We start from the raw sequence: 20,249 nt of genomic DNA, 5'->3' as shown, positions 1-20,249 counted from the left end.
TAATAATGGAAATAACAAAGGGGCAAAATCACCATACTTGTTCAACCTGGATAGTGAGTTGGAGAACAAATTCAGACTCCTTCAGCAGAAAACAATGAACCACGGACTAGTTTTGGTTTGACAGAATTTAGATGCTTATGGTAATTATTGTTTACAACAGTGTATTTATCAGCATTTTATGCAAACATAATGGGAATGTTCAAAAATGGAGGTTACACAGATTTGTGTTCGAGAATATTTAATGATAAAACATGCCAAACACAGACATTAATTGAACTCATTCTCGCCAAATTTACGTGGAATACTTCAATCATAAAACAATACTAGTTCTTCTCATTCACATTAAAATTAAGATACCAAATTTTATTTGCAAAGCAGTTGGCCTTGATATACAAAGTTCATTAAATTAAAACATAGAAAGAAATGTACACTTTATACAATTATGCAGTCAGGGAACTCATATTCACAGCAGAGAGCACATACCAATACATGTTGCACCTGCTCTCTGAGATCTTTACGATGCCACAGTCACATTGCGACTTGTGATTTATACTAAAATGTTACATACATTTACATAATTTGGATACCTGCATGTGCCAAACTTAAAAACTGCTAAAGTATTTCTGTAAATACTTTATTTAGGATAACAAAGTGCAGCTGTTACAAGGTCAGCAGCAATGAAAAGTATTTGGTGCAACGCAAACAACACCATGTAAACGAGTGTGTCGTGAAATATGTGGGAATATTTTGCTCCGTTTCATCTGCCAAAGAATTTCCTGGCCTTGTCACACTTCAGCTTTCAATCAAAGGCTCCTGTAAAAAACGGTAAAGAAGATAAGGTAGATTAAACATTTTCTAGTCACTTCTATAGTATTATATATGTGACCAGAACAGCTAACAGATATTAGAGAAAAAGTGATCAAAGGTTAAGATCATTAAAAAAGCAAATTACACTTTGAGAGTTTTGTCCTGTAAGATAATCTCGGTGTGGTACGGAGGTTTTCAAGCTTGCAGCTATACAGAGAATCAAACAAACACCAAGCAGCGACACGCTGACTTCCACCAGATGTTTCACCACCACACTTTTCTCTTCCTAAAAATAAAATGGAGAAAAATAAGGTAGAATATTATCAAGGCAGAAATGAGGATATTCTTCAAGAGTGGCACTCCATACCAGAGTTAACATGACTGTGAAGGATGGGTCTTTCTTAAAGTGCATACTGTAGCACGTTTGAGATGATGCAGGTAGATGATTGGTCACTTCCACAGGAACCCTTGAAATATTTGACTCTGATGCAGAGCACTCTGGAACGAGCCTTCTTAAAAATAACATGAGAGTGTATGTTCACAAAAATTGAACCAAAACTGATCACTAAAAATCATCTTATTGACACAACCAGTTGTGTAAGAATATTTTAAATAATTTCATAATTTACTACAACTTCATGGTTAGTTTTAAAAAAGCAATCTTTCTCCAGTAATTTTTTTTTAATCTTATGAACCAAGAGTGCCATTAAACATTGAGAGAACTATAAAAAATATAGATAGCAAATAAACTTATCAGTAATCTTACGGAGTCATAGGTAGGATGTGTGTTGGAGCCCTTATAGTGAGGCATATGTGTTCACTGTCTTCAGGTAAGATCCCCAATGCCAAACTAACAAGTTCTTTGTCTGGAAAATTAAATAACAAATTGTTAATGAAATAAGGATAGCTTATTGTCACTTCAAACTGATCAGATTAAAAAAACACAACCTCCAAGCTTAAGCTGTCTGGCTGTTAATGTTGTGAACAGAACAATGTCTTTCAGCGTGACATTTGGTGAGGAAGAAGTCACAGTCAGAGGAACATGAAGATGCAAATCCGTGACAGAAGAACTCCTTGTTGCATTTATTGATGTTTTCTTATCCTTTTCCTGCATCGTTTGTAGAGGAGCAATTGGGGAGGCGTGGGCTGGAGAACTTGCATTTTTCTTCTCACACAAGTGAAACTTTGAGAAGGACGAAAGTAGAGTATTCCAGTCCTGTGACAAGAATAATGAACATTCATTTCAGAGTAAAACACTGTCTAATCCTGGAATACCTGTCAGAATAGTTATAAAAGGGCATTTATAAATCATATTCCTATTAAATAAATGGATTCTAGTATAATGAAAATGGAAAATAACATAAACAGCATCCTGTGTGAAGCAACACAAGTAAAATCTAAACAAACAAATGTAACATTTTTAAACAGAACTAACAAAACAGCCCTACTTTTTGAAATACTTCTTTGGGTGAACAACCTTTTACACAAGCAAGAGCACTTTTGATCTTGTACTGTCATATTTGTGGGTAAAATGAATTCTTGACATCATGGATGAAGGTGAATGCGACCTTACCTGTTCTATGTCAGGGTTAGGTAGAGAGTGAGAGTAGCTGTAAGAGCTAAGAACGATGAATGAGAATGCAAGAGTTAAGAGGCACAGGAAGAAAGTTACCCCTGGAGGGTTGTGGGATACATATTCTCTAAGGTTAGACCCCCGACTCATCTTCAGGCTTCTGTGTTCAGCTGGGATGAAGGAAGCTGCAAACAGAAAAGTATGAAATCATTGAAGCAGGTTTGACTAAAGCTCTGTCACTGAATCCTTTGTAGACCTCTCAGCCCTCAGGTGATTTTTTGTGGCCAGTTTTCTCAAGACAGGGATAGTTTTAATTGGGGCTATCCCTGCTTGCTCAAAGTATTTAAGTCATAATGCATTGTCAGCTCAATATTGTAAACAGCCATCTCAAAAACAACCACAGAAGCAGCATTATTTCAAGTTGGCCTCAAAAACAAAACTTAAAAGAATCAACAAGAATCAGCCTTCAAGAATTCAGGGCTTACATGTGTCAGATTGTGAAGGATAGAGAATAAAGTTATTGAATGTCAGCCATCAGTATTTAATCGGTTTCAAAGAGTAAACAACTTTCAAGACAGTAGCTTCGTCAATGTGGTGGAGCAGGGGCAAAGCACGAGCCACGTATTGAGGCCCTAGTCCTCGTGGGGGTGGTCGTAGGTTCGATTCCCGGCCTGGCGACATTTGCCGCATGTCTTCCCCATCCCTCATTACCGTGTTTCCTGTCGAACTACTTTCAAATAAAAGCCACTAAAGAAAAACAAAACCTTAAAAAAAAAGGTTTAAAGATATACATTAAGACATAAAGAGATTGTGTCAAGTTGTAGAAAACATGACATTTATCTTTGTAGAACTTAATGATTTTTACAACTATATTCAGTATAAATACATTGGTCTGAGAGTGCCATACTTAATGTCTGCTCTTATCATTTTTTCTGAAGCGAAAAAACCTTCAGTAAAACAGCGTTTTTAATATTCCGTCTCTACTCTGGAGACGAGTACGTCCACTCAACAACTCCACTAAGTGCAGTAATTGTTGCTAGCTAAGTAGCTTCGCATGACACTTCCATACCTTAAAACAGCGCCTTTATGTCATTCCAAATATCCGGATATACTCTGTGAAAGGCATCAATAGAAAGTAGATTAAAAGTCTCCAGTTAAGTTTTCACATTAGCACAGCCAAAATAGCAACACAAACATAACCACGACAGTTTTCTAGTTTACGGCCGTGCATTACCATGACGACTTTGTTTACGTAAGTCACATGACGTACCAGCCAATCTGAGTTAGTTGTCTTCGCCAATAAAATTGTTGGAAAATAGTCGCTGACAGAACTGAGCCAATAAACATTAACTAAAAGATTTACATGTACATCTCAAAAAGTAAAAAAAAATGCTAGATATAGTTGAGCTAACAGCTGGTAATACTCCTAAATGTCTCCCAGTTTTGCAGTTTTACAGTCGGTGGTGATTTGGGGAGCCATGTCATATTGTGGTGTTTGTCCAATGTTTTATGAAGTCCTAAGTCAGCACAGCCATCTAGCAGAATATTTTAGAGCACTTCATCCTTCAAACCTGCATCTGTTTTACTGCCAAGAGGAACCAAAACCGATGTTAACCTCAATTCTTTATTGTTCAGCAAATTGGACTGATCTAAATCCCATAGGGAATCTATGGAGTCAAGATGAAAACGAGACACCACACAACAGCGATGAGGCAAATTTACGCAAACAGACCCCTGATTAAGTACATTTACATATATTGTAGTCCATGAACATGCTTTTCAGTAGGCAAATATTTATGCATGTATCTTTCATTTAAACTTGTCTCACATAGTACTCCAGTTTTGTACAAACATAAGTCTTGTTTTTCATCAGCTGTAAGCCATCCTGCCCTCATCTACGACTACGTATTCTGGTCTGTATGCTTGGGGTAGGTAATGGGCATGCCCTGTGCAGGTGATGTAGGCACAAAATCCTAGGGGAAGTTTGGAATGACCAATTAACATAGAATGCATAATTCTGGAAAATAGGAAGAAGCTATAGAAGCCACACAACAGGGACAGCATGCAAATTTAAATCAAAAACCCCAGGAAGGGTTTCAAACCCAAGACTTTCTTTTAACTAGAAAATAGTGCAAAAAGAAGAGAAATATACTTTTGCAAAATCTCTCCGCGTTTAAAGACACTTTGAGTTTTACCTTTTAAATTTTATTACTACAATACTTTTGTGAGATTTTAATTTACTGAGATGGCCCTATTTATTGACCAAATGTTGTATATATAAACACACATTTAAAAAGGTTAACAGAAATGAAGGTATTCTTTAATTAAAAAATATTAAAACAAAAAAAGTCATCATAAAAAATAGTAGTTAAAAATTTGTTATCAGAAACACAGATCTATGTAAACAGCTCTTAAAAAAAGAGGAATCAAATATCAATACTGCAACACAATCACAGAGAATGTTTTGTTCCAGCTCATTATTTCCCTTTGTCATAACCTTAACATTTTCACTCAGTGCTTATTAAACCAATCAAGGTGTCCAGGTGACTTTTATAGGCTTGAAAGCCCACACATCAGGGTGTCCCATGTGGACCAAGTCTTCATAAGGAGAAGTGCTCCACTGGAAAGGTGGCACCTGATCCCAGGTCGGCCCGCTGACTGCCAGCATACCATACTGTCTGAACATTTCGTAGGAAGTCAGCTACAAGGGAGCACGTAAAAATTCATGAAAGACAGATAATAATATCACAGAGTTAATTAAATGTCAATCAAAATCTAAACACATGGCGAAAGAAGAAGTGGAATTTCAGGAAAAAGAAGCAAACCTTCATGTCTGTTCCTCCATGGGGTCTCTGCTTTAAGGCACCAAACGGGTATGTCCCATTAGCTGGGTTCAGGTCCGAACGAGCCGAGATGGCGTTCTCTCCATTCTGAGGTGGATCACATCCATCACATTTTGACAATGGATCTTCTTTAAAGTTATTGTACCTAAAAAAATGCATACAAGCTGTTAAACCCAATTCATCAGTAAAGAAAAGAATGAAACTACTGTTTTGCAAATTTCACCTCATAAGGCGCACCATGGATTCCAAATCTATGACATAAGTCTGGTTTCTCCTGAATATCTGAGCCCGAGGATTCTGATCCAGAGAGAACCAGGGGCCGTACTTCTCCACCAGTTTATTGCAGCCACTGGCATTAAAGATCTCTATGTAGTACCTTTGGATGAGCATGTATGGGCATAAATCAGAACAAAACAACACAAGCAATTGTATATAGATGATGTTTTGTAACTGGATTCTTACGGGATGTTGTAACTAGCCCAGTAACCGTTCTTCAGGAGCTCCTGAGTCTTATCTCTGTATAGAACAAGTCCCCTGCAAAAATACAAGATAAAAACTGCTCATTTTAAATAGATCAATCGGAAATGGTTAAAAAATAATCAGATCCAGATGAGTAAAAAAAACTCACGGAATTTGTTCCAACACAACAAGGAGGCCATCTTTAATGTCAGTCTGTCCTGGAGTGAAGAGGTTATAATCCACAATCATCCACTGGTTGTTGTACCTATGAACACAGACAACAGACTGGAATGTACACAGACCTCTTATCAAACAGACTGCAAAGATTTTCACTTATTTAGTTCAGGCCTTTGTAACTGATCCTTAACTAACTGCTTCAGCATTTCACAGAAAACACATGTGATCAGTCTGAGAAAAAAACTGACCTCAAATACTCATGTGACTTTACATCGCAATCAGCTGTTTTAAGCCATTTTTCTACATTATTCCACATGACTGGGCACTGGTTTATTCCATATGCTTTAGAGAGAGTATTCTGTTTTATTACTCAATTTAAATTTTGCAGCAATGATGTGAAGGCAAGGGCTACAATAGACATCCGGGCTATTATAAGTGGTAAAAGTGTCACAATGTCATAAATGAACTAATCAAAAATTAAATATGTCAGTATTTATGAAATGCATAATAAACTAACTATACTTAAAATTTCTTAATCAAAATATTAAGTTCTTTTGGAATCCATATGTTTATATAAAACTGCCGTAAATTTTTTATTTTATTACTTTTTTAATATAATCCATTGCATAACTATCGCTGTGTCTCTTTTGGTTCTTGGAGCTGCATACTTTACGGTGTCACAGAGTCATGTCAATTCATTTCTCTCTAAAGTGCTACACTCCTTCAGTTAGAGTAAAAGTAAAACAGAAACTGATTGCAACCCACATTTTTATAATATAAGCAACAGAAACCAAGTCTTACTATTTAGAACACATTGTTTGTGAATTCTTTATTTCCATTTGTAAAACTCACGTTCCACTGTTGTACTTGCTGAATATCTCTGCCCAGTCCTGGCCTGTAGTCGCCAACCGATTAGCAACAATGTTCCGCAGCCATTCCATTACCGTTCCCGTCGGCTGGACAAACTTCCAGAGAGCAGGGTTGCTGTTGCCGATGGTGGTTTCCAGTGTAACCTGCAAGCACAAGATGGATTTAAAAGACAGAATAGGAAGAAGAAAAACATTCACACTGGAAAGTTTAAATCAGAACAGTTTTATTATCACTGAGGCAAATTCTCACCAAACCGCTGCTTAAGATGTAAAAGTCATCTCCAGAAAAGATGGAGCCAGGATATGATGAGAAAGCCTGAGTTCCTCCAGGAAGAGAATCGTTGTCTTCAAAATACAAAAAAAGACATTATAGAAGTTTTATATTCTTTCAAAGAACACATGCTTTCTAACTTACACCTCCTAGATTTAAGCATTTCATTTAGAAGAGACTCAACTTGTGCTGAAAATATATCAAAGGAAATAAATCAGATTGGAAGGTAGGCACTTAACGCCAGCATGTATTAAATAAATTATTCAACGTATGTCTTTACAGCTCATTATTTATGAGGTAAATATGTGCCTTTATGCATAACTATTTGTATATGTCAAAGACATATAGAAAATTTTAACTTGTTGATACTAATTTGCAGTTGTTTCACATCATGAAACAATTTAAACATTCATTCTGGCTCTTCAAATAGATCCCAGCATGCGCAGTAATTATAATTATCTTGCCCTGAACACTCCTAGATCTTGAAATTAATAAAGGTTTTTATATATTCACTTTTAAACTTGATTTACTACATGTTAACATTACTGATATTTCTAACTTCAAACAGGGAACCTTGCCATGACCAACACACAGAATCAGTAGATTTAATACCTATTAATAACAACTGAATATGTTAATTTACTTCACACTAAACAAAAAATTAATTTTATATGCTGGGGTATTATCATTTCCTTTTTCTAACCATTAATTTTGTTTATAAGCAACACACAAAAATATTCATTCTTCAGTTTCATTCTGAGGTTTAGACAGCAATGACCACAATGAATGAAAACACATTTTCAGAGGTACCTAACGGAGAAGTTTTGAAGGCGAAGATGTACTTCTTCATGATGCGCAGCATGGCCTGGTAAGTGTTCCAGGTGTCATGTGACACCAGCAAATCTTTATTGTTTGGCAGCAGTTTAATGAGCGCAGAGCAGGAGCCAGAACCAAGGAGGCGGGTTTTGCTGGATTTATTCAGCGCTGACTCCAAGTCTTCAAGATCTCCACCCATCTGGAAAAGTCTGGTTGTGAAGAGTAGCAGTGGAAAATGTGAGATAACAGCAACATAAAAAGTTGATTGTCTTGGCTCAGATATATGCAGTAAAAGCCAAGAGCTTACAAGAAGCCAAGTGGATTGAGGTTGAAGCGCTCAGTAGGAAAGTACAGCTGGTCATAGTAGCCGTCTTCAAGACCTTTAAGCTGCAGCAGCGCCAGACGCACCTGAAAAGCAGAAATAAATGCTAAAGCAACTCTAAATAAGAGCAACAACAGGAATAGTACAAATATTACCTGGTGCCAGTAGGGTGAAGCTGGCTGCTTCTCCACTTGATCCTGAACCCACTGAAGGTTGGCTGAAATAAAAGTCTTAAGGCGCTCACAGTAACCAGATTCAGACATGAAGGGCCCACAGTAACCCATCAGAGTGTTCATCCAGTGTTTATAAATGAGCTGAAACAATAATATGTAAAATAGTTAGGGAAAAGACAAAGTATCTGACCTTTTGTCTGAAAGAGGGCCAAGCTCACCGCAGAAGTGACTGAAGCCTCAACGGCACCAGCAGCATAAGCTTGGAAGCTGTCATTGTACCAACTGCTGGTTGTGACCTCCAAAAAGGACCAGCTGACATGAGAGTATTTGAGAATAAATGGAAATACAAATTAAACAGTTAAACTCTTCCTACTTTATCAAGAATTAAAACACATCCAGTACATTTCCATTTGCCGGTCTGCAACAATCCTTTAGTCCTCACATCTGGGTGATATTTTAAGCAACTTCAAACTAGTTCTTGTAAACAAGGATTATAAATGTTCAGGAGACTTTAGTCCACTTGCAGCCAGATGACCTTATCGGTTGACTTTATATTTTGACAACTTTCTAAACTTCTGCAAACAGGCAACGTTTATTACAAAAAACATATTTAAAAATTTCAGTTTTCTCTACATAAATCCTTACAGCAAAATTCATTGCTGCGCAGAAATGTACTCCTGATATACTTCTTTGTTTTTATTAAAGATTTCTTCCAAACTATAAGAAACTAACAGAAGTGAACTTGATTATGTTTCTGGAAATAGTAGTTTTTCGGTGTGACTTACTGGGATCATATTAACTCACTCACAGCAGGCCGACGTAAGCCTGAATTGACCTGGCTGTATATTTGAACTCACCCTGTTGTGTTGATGTCATCTGTAAAGTTTGCCCAGGCAACATAATCTTCGTGATAACCTTCGACGACAGACAGCTGCCCGCTGTGTTTGTCTATGATCGCTGTTTGGATTTCAGCTCCAGCGGACGCACAAAAGCAACACAATCCGATTAAAGTCACAAAGAAGCTAAAGGTCTTTGAGGGAGTTTCAGGGACAAACATCTTGTTTTGCCTGGACGCCATGTCTCAGTGAACAGGTCACATGATGCAGAGCGATATTCAGCACGTGACTTTGCTGGAACGTTTCAGTTTCAAAGTAAAAGTTTGTCTTTTAATCATGAGAATTTCGGCTCTTTTTCGGGATCCGGATCTTTCGAAAACAACCCTGCTCTTTCGGCCACCAAACAGCTCTCCTATTCACACTGCTGTAGATATGCATTACGAAAAACAATAGGGAAACAAGCAACAAAAAAGAGATAAAGCAAGCAATTAAATAAAAGTTTCTATCATTCCACTTATTGAACTGGCTCAAATGCAACCGATACATCAACGACCTTGGTTGGTAAGTAATAAATGACAAAAGACAATCAACATGTAGACATTTATGTAAAACTAGTTCATACAAATACACAATACAGTCACAGTAATAATCTTTGTAAAATCATTGCCATATGTTTGTTTATCTCTAGTCAGGTCTTATTTTTCACAGTCCAAATCTTCCCTGTTCATGATTAGGTCCACCTCAGTCTTCAACTCCCCCATCGGTTTCCATCGACTCCAGAATTCCTTCCATGACTTCTGCTTTTCGTCTCTTCTTTGGTAAATCACCATGGAAATGTTCGGCTGTTTTCTGTCTCAATGTCTCCACTGTATCCTCAGCATCAGCCCATTCAAGCACAAGACGCCTCCCGTACAGATGGGTGCTGTGGCAGAGTGCAGCGAAGGCTTTCTGCAAAGAAAAGACCATTTATAAACATGTTTACTACATTTAAGCACATTCATGATATTAATTCTTGAATTATGTTTCTGAAAATGTGCATAATAGGAGAAAAACCTTAGCATCCTGTTTGGTGAGGAAATCAACAAAGGCAAAGCCCCGATGGTTCCCTGAACCAGCTGCTTTCTTTGGAAGACGGACAGTCTTCAGCTCCCCAAATGTACTGAAAATACATTTTATGAGGGAAATAATTTGTCAACACCAAACAAGACAAGCAGAGTAAATAAAAAGGCAGAAGAAGTTGCTTGCGTGGTACCAGAAAAGCTCTCGAATTTCCCTGACAGTGGCTTGGAAGGGAACGTTGCGGACAAGAATCTTGGAGCCTGTTTGCTTCTTCTCAGCTTGCTTCTTTTTGTGAGACACCTCAGCAGTTCTGCCCACAGAGGTAACACAACTGAGTAAATAGCGACTTTACACAGTTTATAGTTCCTATGAATGTATTTTCCATTGAAAGGAGCAACTTACCTTGTGGCTCTTTCAGAAATCTTCACCTCTAGCTGATGATCATCCACCACACAGTGCTGAAAGAGAGGAAAGAGCCCACACAAGTTAGCCCAAATTCAGGCTGTGCAGTTGGTAAGTGGAACCGGTTCACTGAGAATATGGCAAGGGTACCTGCAGTTGCCTAAGAGCCTTCTGTGCTGCCTCTGCTGTCTGATATTGAACAAAACCGTAACCCATGGACAACATGTTACCTGTAAGTTCAAACTACAGGTTACCTGTTGATGTCACTGAGGATCAGGACAATAAAACTCAACAAAAAAAAATTGTAGTAGGAAAAGATAAATTACCAAACATGTTTTGAATATTGCTAATTTTTCAAATAATATAAAAATAGTAAAAATAACTCTTTTTTTACTCATCTCCAATAGCAATTTTTCTATGTCCATTAAAATATTATAGCATTATCATTTTCAGCCTGAATCATAAAAGCAATGTTTACGTCTACACCAAATATTTCAAATAAAATAAAAATTAAGTTTACAAAAATGAAGCTCCTAGAGAATCAGTTCTTTGTCAAAGTAGGATTCAAGTCTTTATGTGAAATACCTGATTTATCTTTCTTCTTGGAAATGCTGCAAGACTTGACTTTTCCACATTTGCAGAAGACCTGCAATAAAAAAAGAAAATAAAATAAAACATCTCAAATACAGTTCATTTACTATTTGCTTTTACAGTTATGAGAGATGACTTACCTCCTGTAGCTTTTCTTCTGTTGTGCTGAAATTCAGATTCTTAATGAAAAGTGTAGAACCCGGCACAGTTTCTTCTTCTTCTTCATCTTTCTCTTCTTGCTCATCCTCCTCTTTCTTTTTCTCTTCCTTCACTGTCTTCTCTTTATCTGATATTAGATTTTTTTTTTGGTAATGTTTGTTTAGGTAGATATATATTATGAAAAAAATAATAATTTTTTGAAAACAATAAAACCTAAAGGTTGTCTAGTGTGTAGACATTTCTACCTGTTTCTGGTTTGGCAGCTGTGAACACCCCAACAGGAGCCCACTCCAAATACAGTGGGACATGGTGGAACTAGGGTTTTAAAAAAAACAAAAACAAACACATTTTACATAACTGATCAAAATAAAGTGGCATGTAAAACTCATTCAGCCGCATAAAGCACTTTGGATTGCTTTGTTGCTGAAATGTGCAATACAAATAAACTTGCCTTGCCTTACTCTGATACCCCTAAATAAAATATATTGCTACAACTTCCCCCAGAAGTAACCTAATTAGTATTTGGAGTCCACCTGTGTAAAATCAAATATGACCTTATAGCAAAAAGAAAGTTATTGTTGAAAAATAAAAAAGCCATATCAAAGTTTGCCACAAGACCTGCAGGGGACATGACAAAAATGTTTAATAAGGACTTAAGCTTTTCAGCCATCACTCTATATGTGACAGAAAATTAACTGAATTTCATTGTGAACACAGTGACAAGTGGTGGCAGCATCATGCTGTGAGGATTTTTTTTTCTGCCGAGAGCCAAGAGGAAAATGTACAGAGCTAAATATATCCTGGATATAAAAGCTTGTTGGACGCTGTAAAAGATTTTAGACTGGGCCAGAGGCTCATCATCAAGCAGAGCGATGACCTGAAACATACTGTTGAAGCAGGGCTATGGTTTGAGTATAGTCATGTTAGATTGATCACCAAGCTTATATACAGTTGTAAATCTGTGGCAATTGTTAAAATCCATGTTCACATAAGCTATACACCGAAAGTTACTCCATCTGAGTTACTTTGCAAAAAAGATTTATCCCAAAAGAGTTGAAACTGGAATATTACTGAAATGTGGTTCTATTCACTGAAGAGGTCTGAATATAAATATCAGTCACAATTTTCAAATTTGTATTTATATATATATATAAAAAATATTAAAAATTGTTCATCATCTACATTCCACTTTACAATTATGCACCACTTTTTGGAGCCTCTCAGCTAAAATCAGTAAGTGATAGTTGTGTGATGTAATGTTGTAATGTGTCAAAATGTGAAAACATTAAAGGTGTAAGAGTACTTTGAAAGGTCTTACACACCTTGCTGTAAGCTAGCCTGGTGAACGCTTGCTTGGCTTCGGTTGGCTCCAGGAACTCAATGATGGCGGTGAGTCCTGAAGGCGGCAGCAGAACTCGACCCAAAGAGCCGTGAGGCGAGAAAAGTTCTTCCAGCTCTGTCGTAGTCACTCCAGCAGGAAGGTTTTTTACCAGGATCACAGTTGTACTCCTAGCTGCTGCTGCCTGTACAAACATAACTAGACGTTAGCAGACATGTATGTATGAAATATACATATTCTCAGATTTTGTTCTCATAATTACTTGACTGAAGGAGTCTAGACAAACACTGTTGTCCAGCAGGAACTGTCGGGTCTCCTGGACAATCTCAGTTTCTCCAAGAGCCATCCGCACTGCAACACTTCCCTTTGACTCCTTTGGAAGATAATACAAAAAATAGTTTACTTTGATAATTAGTTTTGTTCATGCTAAACAACTAATATAATGATTTAGCATAAAACCCTCAGACGTAGGTTCACTCACATGGTCTAAGACTTTGCTTTTTGTGGTGTTATATTTTTCAGCAATGGCATCGGCCACTGCACTTGTACCCAGAAACAAGGAGTTCCAGTTGTGCGAACTAGAAAGACAAAGAAAATTAGCGTGCATTTTAAAACAGCAACCCAAAAAAATTGAAAACAGCATATTATGTTGTTGTTTACCTAGAACTCGAAGCTTTATTTTTAGCATCTTTCTGTCGTTTATATGATGAAGAACCAGGACCACCAGATTCTGAAGACTCAGACTTTTCCTTCTTCACAGTGGAGGGAAGAACATGAAGCATTCTACCCTAAAACCACAGAAAACACATCCACTCACTAAAATTTAGAACCAGAAAATCTAGAAATCATTCAGATATAACAGATGACATTTTTACACTTTTTTGATGCCAAAAAGCAATTTTAAGATGGCATTTTATTCTCCAAATAAAAAAATAGTTGGTGTCAGACCTCCCTAAAACAGGTACTTTTACCATATGTGGATGACCATGTTCAGACATAAATGCCTGTCTGTAGCTGTGAACAAACAAAAAATGTAATGAAAACATCCTCTATCAAGGAGAGTTGGGTGAGCTTCATGAAAGTAAATGGGTAAAGAGGGTAGATTTCTCCCCACATACTAAAAACAAAGTCTCTCAACAACTCACAGATAAGGTGCAAAAACAGCAGTTTATCATAAGACAGATAGATCCAGTGGAGTAAGATAATCAAGGATATTGTTTGTGAGACTAAAGTGCTTCAGGTGTCAAAATTTGATATTTCAGTGTACCGTAGTTTTTAATTTTTACATGTCTGTCGAGATCAAGATCCCAGCACTTTCCTATTGTATGTTTATCCTCAAAGTAGCTGCAGAAGAAATTCTTATTTTCTCTCCAAGCTGGAGCCAAATGAATTAGTAGTAGTTCAGTTAAATCCTCACAATTACACACTGACTGATTATAAGTTGAAAAGTGGGACTTTCAGCTGCTTCCATTCACTGCCGCAGTGTTTACATGGCCACTGCATGATAAGAAAAGTCTATCTACCACAGTAACAAATGCTGGTCAAGAACAGAGCAGATATTACAAAGTCTGAGTTCTCATATAATCCAACATCATTCTGCTCTCTGAATAATTTCTCATGTACATCTTCTTATGAGCTCATGTTAAAGACTTTATCATCAAGGTCCTCTTTTGGGCACTGATGCCTCAGTTCAGAGTCCTGTCTGTAACATTCACTCTCCTGCAACTTCAGTTGTGTTCTCTGATGCCTTATGATCACATTTTTGCTTCATGCTTAAAAAAACAAACATATTCTTCAGTTTTAGACATGGAAAATAAATATAATTATCATCTGCCTGTAAACAACTGAACAAGAAAAAGCATAAAAATTCCCCTCCAAAAAAACAGCTCATATAGAAGTCCTAATAATTTTTTTAAAGTAACAAACAAATACCTGAAATATATGTCCATCCAACTTCGCAAGAGCTACCACAGCATTTTCTGGTATCATGTAGGTAACAAAAGCAAATCCTTTAGGTCTCTTGGTCAGATTGTCAATAGGGAAGAGCATCTCAGATAAAGGACCTATAAAGTACAAAGAATCAAAAAACATCTAGCTGAGGAAAAATATATTAGCAGGCAGAATTTAAATAATTGTATGTGTTCTGCGTGTTCTTTAACTCACCATATTTAGCACAAAGCTCTTTCATCTCCTCTTCTGTGCAGGTGTAGGGAAGGTTTCTGATGAAGAGTCGACCAGACTCTGAAACATCCTCCTCTTCCTCATCCTCTTTCAGCTTCCTGGTGAAGTTTCTGTCAATTTCTTTGTCATTTTTGTTCCTCTTGCTTTTCGCCCCTGATGAATCAATGCGGAAGACTTCGATGTAACGACCTCCTGGAAAGCAATCAGGGTTGCTGTTAAACTAAGACTACATTCAGATAAACCGATGCAGAATCACAAATAACATCATGTAAGTGTACGGACATACGAGTAAATATGGATAACATATTACAGGGTGTGTTTAAGCTATTTGGACATCTAGATATTTAAAATAGATTTTAAAAACAGCACGAAATGTACCTTATATAAACTAAACAAAAACAGAAGAGAAACCCTTTTAAAGTTAAATTAAACTTTTCTGATAAGAATAAAAGTAGGAAAATCGCACATTTCTTTTATTCATTTAAACCGGCTAAAATCACACGCAGGTGTATCACATGAAGCCCAGATAATTATACTAAACATTGAGTGTTTGGTATGAATATAAAACTTCTATATAGATTCAGTCTATTTATTTATTAATACATTTTATTTGTTTATTTAAGGATCCTCATTAGTTTCTGCCATATTAGAGACTGTTCGCCTTGGAGTTAACCCACCAAGATTTCAATAAAGTTATACTTTTATAAAGCTCACAAAAAGCACCTAATAGTGAGAATAAAAACTGTTTTACTACTGCCCCAGACCAAAATTATTGCACTTACGCTTCACCAAGTTTCACAATCATATTCCACAGCATAAAATAAAAAACAACATCAAAACAATAGGTAGTGCTGGGGTGAATAGTGATGAGACGAGGTCTTTATCTTTACAACTCAGGATCTACAAACAAATCTTGCATTGAAACAAATGACGAGCTGATGGATCCAGGTTTTGCCTGGAAAAAACTGTATTTTACATCAATTTTAAATGACAGAAATTTTTTGTCTTGATAAAACTCTCAGAGATAGCAAATACCACCTTTTGGTATATTGGCGGTGATTAATACAATTTTAATAGTTCCAAATTACTTACTTATTTGTTGACTTCTTACCTATGTAATCTTTGTTCTTCTTCAGAGCCTTCTCCACCTCCTCATCAGAGTGCAAGTCCACATACACATAACCTAAAGGAGCCACATGGAGCTTATTTGACACACGGACCTTCACAGTGTTTAAACAGAAACCATATATAAATATATAATATATACATAGTTTTTTCCACACACCAGTTCTGTTTCCAGTTTCGTTCCTCCCGATCCTGATGGCTGCAGGCCTCAGCGGAGTCATAAACTCTCGGATTTGTTGCTAACAGAATTTAACATGAAATAAGTGGAATAATAAATACGGCCTGTTTTTAAAGCAAGACATTTCTGGTGATGCGGTTTAACTCACCTCTTTTACATTAAATGGGACTCCTCTTAGCTTCACTGTGAAATCTGTCGTCGGCTCCATCTGAACAAAGAAATGTGGTTTTGAACATAGAAGTTCAACCAAGTGATTATATCTAAGGTGTCGTTTCACTTAACCTCTTAACCAACCTCCTGTTGGGCACTTTGTTTCTTATTCCCAGGGAAAGGTTTAGGCTTCGAGATGTTTTCTCGTTCACCGCTCTCATAGGCGCTGTCCCCATGCTGAACAGGACCCTCCTCCTCCTCCTGCTCTTCATCAACTTCATTCTCTTCGTCACTCTCCTCCAAAGTTTGAGCCATCTTGGACCGCAGGTAGTCCATATCCGACAGGCCAGACTTCAGGGCTTCTTTAGAGGCAACTAGAAACACAAAGATCTTCAAATTGTAGTTGAAAAGAACAATTGGACTATTTGTACAAAATTTCAGAAGGAAAAAAGAAACAACCAACGCTTACCTTCATTATTATCATCATCATCATCATCATCATCATCCACATCATGCTTCTCATCCTCTGACTGGTCTGAATCAAAGTTAAGGTAATCATCAGAGGCGGGCTTTTTCTTCTTCTGCTTTTGTACGCCTCCAGAGTCAGCCGGATCCTGAGTCATGTCATTTGTCCAGGTCTGGGCCTGGCTGCGGTTCTGATGCACTGACATAAACTCATTAAATCCATCTTCTGCCTCCAGCTGACACAGCACAAGAAAGTGAATATAAAAAATTATTATTCTAACAAAAACAGTAACAAAAGAGTCACAAAGCACTCAATTGTTGTGAGTGCCAACTTATTACAACTACTGTTTAAATTGTTTCTACATCTAAAATCTACAAGTAACAAAAGTAGCCTAAAAATTGTCATTTGATTTGTCTTTTTAACACATTTTTATGTTTAATAGCTACAGTTTAACAGTTAACTGGAAACAGTTGTTTCTTTTTTACTCACATTTCCCAGTGCACTCCTGGTTTCCTTTTTCCCAGTATTTTTCTGAATTTCAACACAAACAAAAAACATACAGTACAGTTTACTCTGAAAATTTTTCACAAATTAGAGATGCACCAATAGATTGGCTCTGACCAGTGATTGGCAGGTTAAGTAATCGTTCCGTTTATGAGAGGCATCAAAAATGAAAACTCCTACAGAATCCCTTCAAATGTTCGCTGAAAACTGCTTCCTTTCTGAAGGAAGCAGGAAGATGGTGTAATTTTTTTCCTTTAAAAAATGACACTTGTAATGAATTCTATTAATTTTGGTGACTGTTGTTTTATTTGTGCATCCCTTACAATGAGATGTTTTCCCTTACACTCAACTTTCCACTAACATCTTCTGCAAAGATTCAGCTTTCTTAACAAAGACATTTCATAAAACTGAATTTGGGGTTTGCAAACTTTTCATTTATATTCTGATTTATTGAGATGGAACAATAGTTGTTGAATTAAATGAGCATATATGTGTAATAGTCATTAGAAATGAAGCCAAATCCGGCCTATAATCTGCATTAGCCAGTGAATGCCAGACAGATTTGATTGGGGTGTTTTCTCCACATTCCAGTCTGAAATGCCCTCTTACCTTCTTTTTGTCTGTGGAAGCAGCAGCAGACGGTTTATCCTGCTCTGAGCTCTGGGTGTGCTTACTCCAGGCTTTTCCTTTAGTGGGATCTCCAAACGCTTTGCACATCTCCACCTACAGGTAAACGAACACACTGGGCGCATTAATTAACAAACAACACACCTATGTTCTTTTTAGGGTGGATGAAAATCTCACCGTCACTCTGGATGTGTCCACAAAGCTCTTATTGAAATGTTTCAGCGCTCTGCTCGCATCCTCCTCGGATTTGAAGCCCACGAAGCCAAACTTTCTGAACTTTCCCTCTTTGGTGAACTTCAGAGAGCAGTCTGTGACGGTGCCGAAAGCAGCAAACATCGACCTGAACCTCTCCTCCTTAAACTGGACACAAGAAAACATCACCAGATTATCTACAACTAATGGTTTTATCTATATTTAACAGAACGCGTTCTTACTTACCCCGTTAGGCAGGTTTTTAACGATGAGTCTTGACATGGTTGTTGTTGTTGTAATGCGACTAAAACAGTCGGAATAAAGGTTTTAAATAAATGTCAACAAACCAGCGTGGACAGGACATCTAGATCGCCATGTTGACATGAGGAGGAAAGGTTTCATCTTCTTCCTTTTTCTGCTTCTCTGTGGTTCGGCGGTGATTACCGCCACCTGTTGGTCTGAGGGAGACACTACACTCTGAATGACCCCTTTCGCTCCCAGAAAACAAATTCAAACCCATTTTGTGGTCCTCCAAATGAATTCAGTTCCAAAAGAATACTTTATTGATGTTGGGGTGGGTAGATATAAATAAATTAGATTGAATTAATCACCTCTTCCGTTTCATCAGGGTCCTGATGGATGCCATAAGCAAAAACGCTAAAGTTGTTTGATTGTATTCCAGGTGTTACAAGAGACCTGAACTGAATCTGTTGACAAGACTCCCTAAGTCTGACTGTAAAGGAAAAGGGGCAAGTAAAGCAACGGAAGTTTACATGTTTACAAAGCAAATATGTGGACGAAGCCACTTTTGTGCCAAAACTAAATTCTTCAGCCTTCACTTAATTTTACCCTGAACACACCATTATCATGGTGAAACATGATGAAGGCAGTATAGTCCTGTGGGGATGCTTTTCATTTGCCCAAACATGGAAGCTGGATGGAGTTGTTAGAAAGATGGATGGAGCTAAATACTGGGAGGAAAAGCCATGGTATTGGGTGGAGATTGACCTCCCAGCAGGACAATGAGAGGCCCATTGTCTCCCATTGTCCTGCCCTGCTGTATGCCGTCTAGCATACGTAGGTCAACAATGAAATAATTGAAATCAAAACATACTCTTGAAAATCTGTGGCAAAATCTTGAAAATGTATGTTCATGGCAATTTACCTGTATCCAATGGTTGAATGTGAGCCTTTTTGCAAAAAAAAAAAAAAAAATGAGTGGGCAAAACCTTCAGTCCCAAGATTTGTAAAGCAGATAGAGAAATATCACAAAAATATGCAAATGTAGCTGCAGTAGTAGGTATTTCACCCATGGAGTAACTTGGAATTTCAATATATACTTAAGTTTATAGTTGTAATATGGCAGATCAGTAAATCTGAATGCTTTTGCAATATATTATGTATTAATCTTTAAATATTTAGTGTAAATCTATTTCTTTCTATTATTATGTTATTCAAGATCTGTTAATTTATGTCAGAGTATTACATGAAATGTGGCCTTTTAAAGATCCTGTCTGGGGCTTTTAACTGCAGTTTGACAAATTATTATAAATAATTAGCAGTTTTAGTCCTGAACAAAAACTGCGTTACACTAGTCTGGTATACATAGCTCTAAAAGAAAGATAATTTATCTTTAATACAATAAACGATCATCATTAAACTTTTTAGTTTATTTCTGATATAAAATATTAAAAGCTACTTTAGAAAGGTTTATGTACTCTCCCTTTGTAAAATGAAGTACCCATCATATATGCTTCCTGATAACTTGTTACTCAATGCCAGTAGCACACTCACTGACTTCATTTTTCATGCCATCATTTCAGTCAGGTGGTAGTTTTAGCCCTGCAGTTAAATCAGTCAGCTGGATTCACAGTTTGTTCAAACAACCAAGGAAGAATAACAGAATAACTCCTAAAGAAAACACTTTACATAAAAATATTACGCCATATTTATGCATTCCTTAAATATATAAGCCTTAAGTCTTATATTCTCTAACCTTAGTTATACCTAATAATACCCCTTTATCTTTCCTCCAAAAGTAGTCATGAGCAGCACTTCAGTGAATGCCTTGTTCAACAGATCACATGTCTCCCAAGGGAATATGGAAATGAAACACCAAGTAGCCTCAGT

At 37.1% G+C, this 20,249-nt stretch overlaps 3 protein-coding genes across 6 annotated transcripts; all 3 read right to left on the bottom strand.

The window, feature by feature from the left end:
- Positions 1–110: 110 nt before the first annotated feature.
- On the bottom strand, positions 111–3,653 carry LOC114155094 (insulin-like growth factor-binding protein 3 receptor). Of its 2 annotated transcripts, none has more exons than XM_028034783.1 (7): positions 3,450–3,653; positions 2,381–2,565; positions 1,756–2,023; positions 1,574–1,673; positions 1,175–1,319; positions 953–1,093; positions 111–813 (listed from the first exon to the last, which is right to left on the bottom strand). In XM_028034783.1, exons 2-7 carry the CDS (start codon positions 2,528–2,530, stop codon positions 793–795), a joined length of 825 nt encoding a protein of 274 aa, XP_027890584.1. In that variant the 5' UTR covers positions 2,531–2,565; positions 3,450–3,653; the 3' UTR covers positions 111–792. The 2 variants fall into 2 exon arrangements, with proteins under 2 accessions (XP_027890584.1, XP_027890585.1); XM_028034784.1 differs by having other exon boundaries at positions 1,175–1,316; positions 3,450–3,646.
- A 426-nt stretch (positions 3,654–4,079) lies between these two features.
- On the bottom strand, positions 4,080–9,416 carry plbd2 (phospholipase B domain containing 2). The gene is made up of 12 exons (XM_028034780.1): positions 9,168–9,416; positions 8,529–8,622; positions 8,293–8,451; positions 8,123–8,223; positions 7,810–8,024; positions 6,979–7,073; positions 6,712–6,872; positions 5,852–5,947; positions 5,686–5,757; positions 5,447–5,599; positions 5,206–5,368; positions 4,080–5,081 (listed from the first exon to the last, which is right to left on the bottom strand). The coding sequence occupies exons 1-12, from the start codon at positions 9,386–9,388 to the stop codon at positions 4,911–4,913; spliced, it is 1,701 nt and encodes a 566-aa protein (XP_027890581.1). The 5' UTR covers positions 9,389–9,416; the 3' UTR covers positions 4,080–4,910.
- A 316-nt stretch (positions 9,417–9,732) lies between these two features.
- Positions 9,733–20,137, bottom strand: rbm19 (RNA binding motif protein 19). Of its 3 annotated transcripts, none has more exons than XM_028034779.1 (23): positions 18,362–20,137; positions 18,105–18,287; positions 17,910–18,023; positions 17,286–17,327; positions 16,800–17,031; positions 16,475–16,704; positions 16,329–16,388; positions 16,163–16,241; positions 15,989–16,060; positions 14,860–15,069; positions 14,629–14,759; positions 13,357–13,484; positions 13,178–13,274; positions 12,959–13,069; positions 12,680–12,880; positions 11,603–11,672; positions 11,339–11,484; positions 11,193–11,253; positions 10,758–10,837; positions 10,608–10,663; positions 10,399–10,515; positions 10,200–10,305; positions 9,733–10,094 (listed from the first exon to the last, which is right to left on the bottom strand). In XM_028034779.1, exons 2-23 carry the CDS (start codon positions 18,261–18,263, stop codon positions 9,888–9,890), a joined length of 2,709 nt encoding a protein of 902 aa, XP_027890580.1. In that variant the 5' UTR covers positions 18,264–18,287; positions 18,362–20,137; the 3' UTR covers positions 9,733–9,887. The 3 variants fall into 3 exon arrangements, with proteins under 3 accessions (XP_027890580.1, XP_027890578.1, XP_027890579.1); XM_028034777.1 differs by having other exon boundaries at positions 18,366–20,137; XM_028034778.1 differs by having other exon boundaries at positions 16,475–16,706; positions 16,817–17,031; positions 18,366–20,137.
- Between the last annotated feature and the right edge of the window lie 112 nt (positions 20,138–20,249).

Source organism: Xiphophorus couchianus, chromosome 12 (genome assembly GCF_001444195.1).
Source record: "Xiphophorus couchianus chromosome 12, X_couchianus-1.0, whole genome shotgun sequence".
Taxonomy (NCBI): Eukaryota; Metazoa; Chordata; class Actinopteri; order Cyprinodontiformes; family Poeciliidae; genus Xiphophorus; species Xiphophorus couchianus.
Note: the sequence above shows the minus strand (reverse complement) of the source record. Positions and strands in the feature narration are given on the sequence as shown.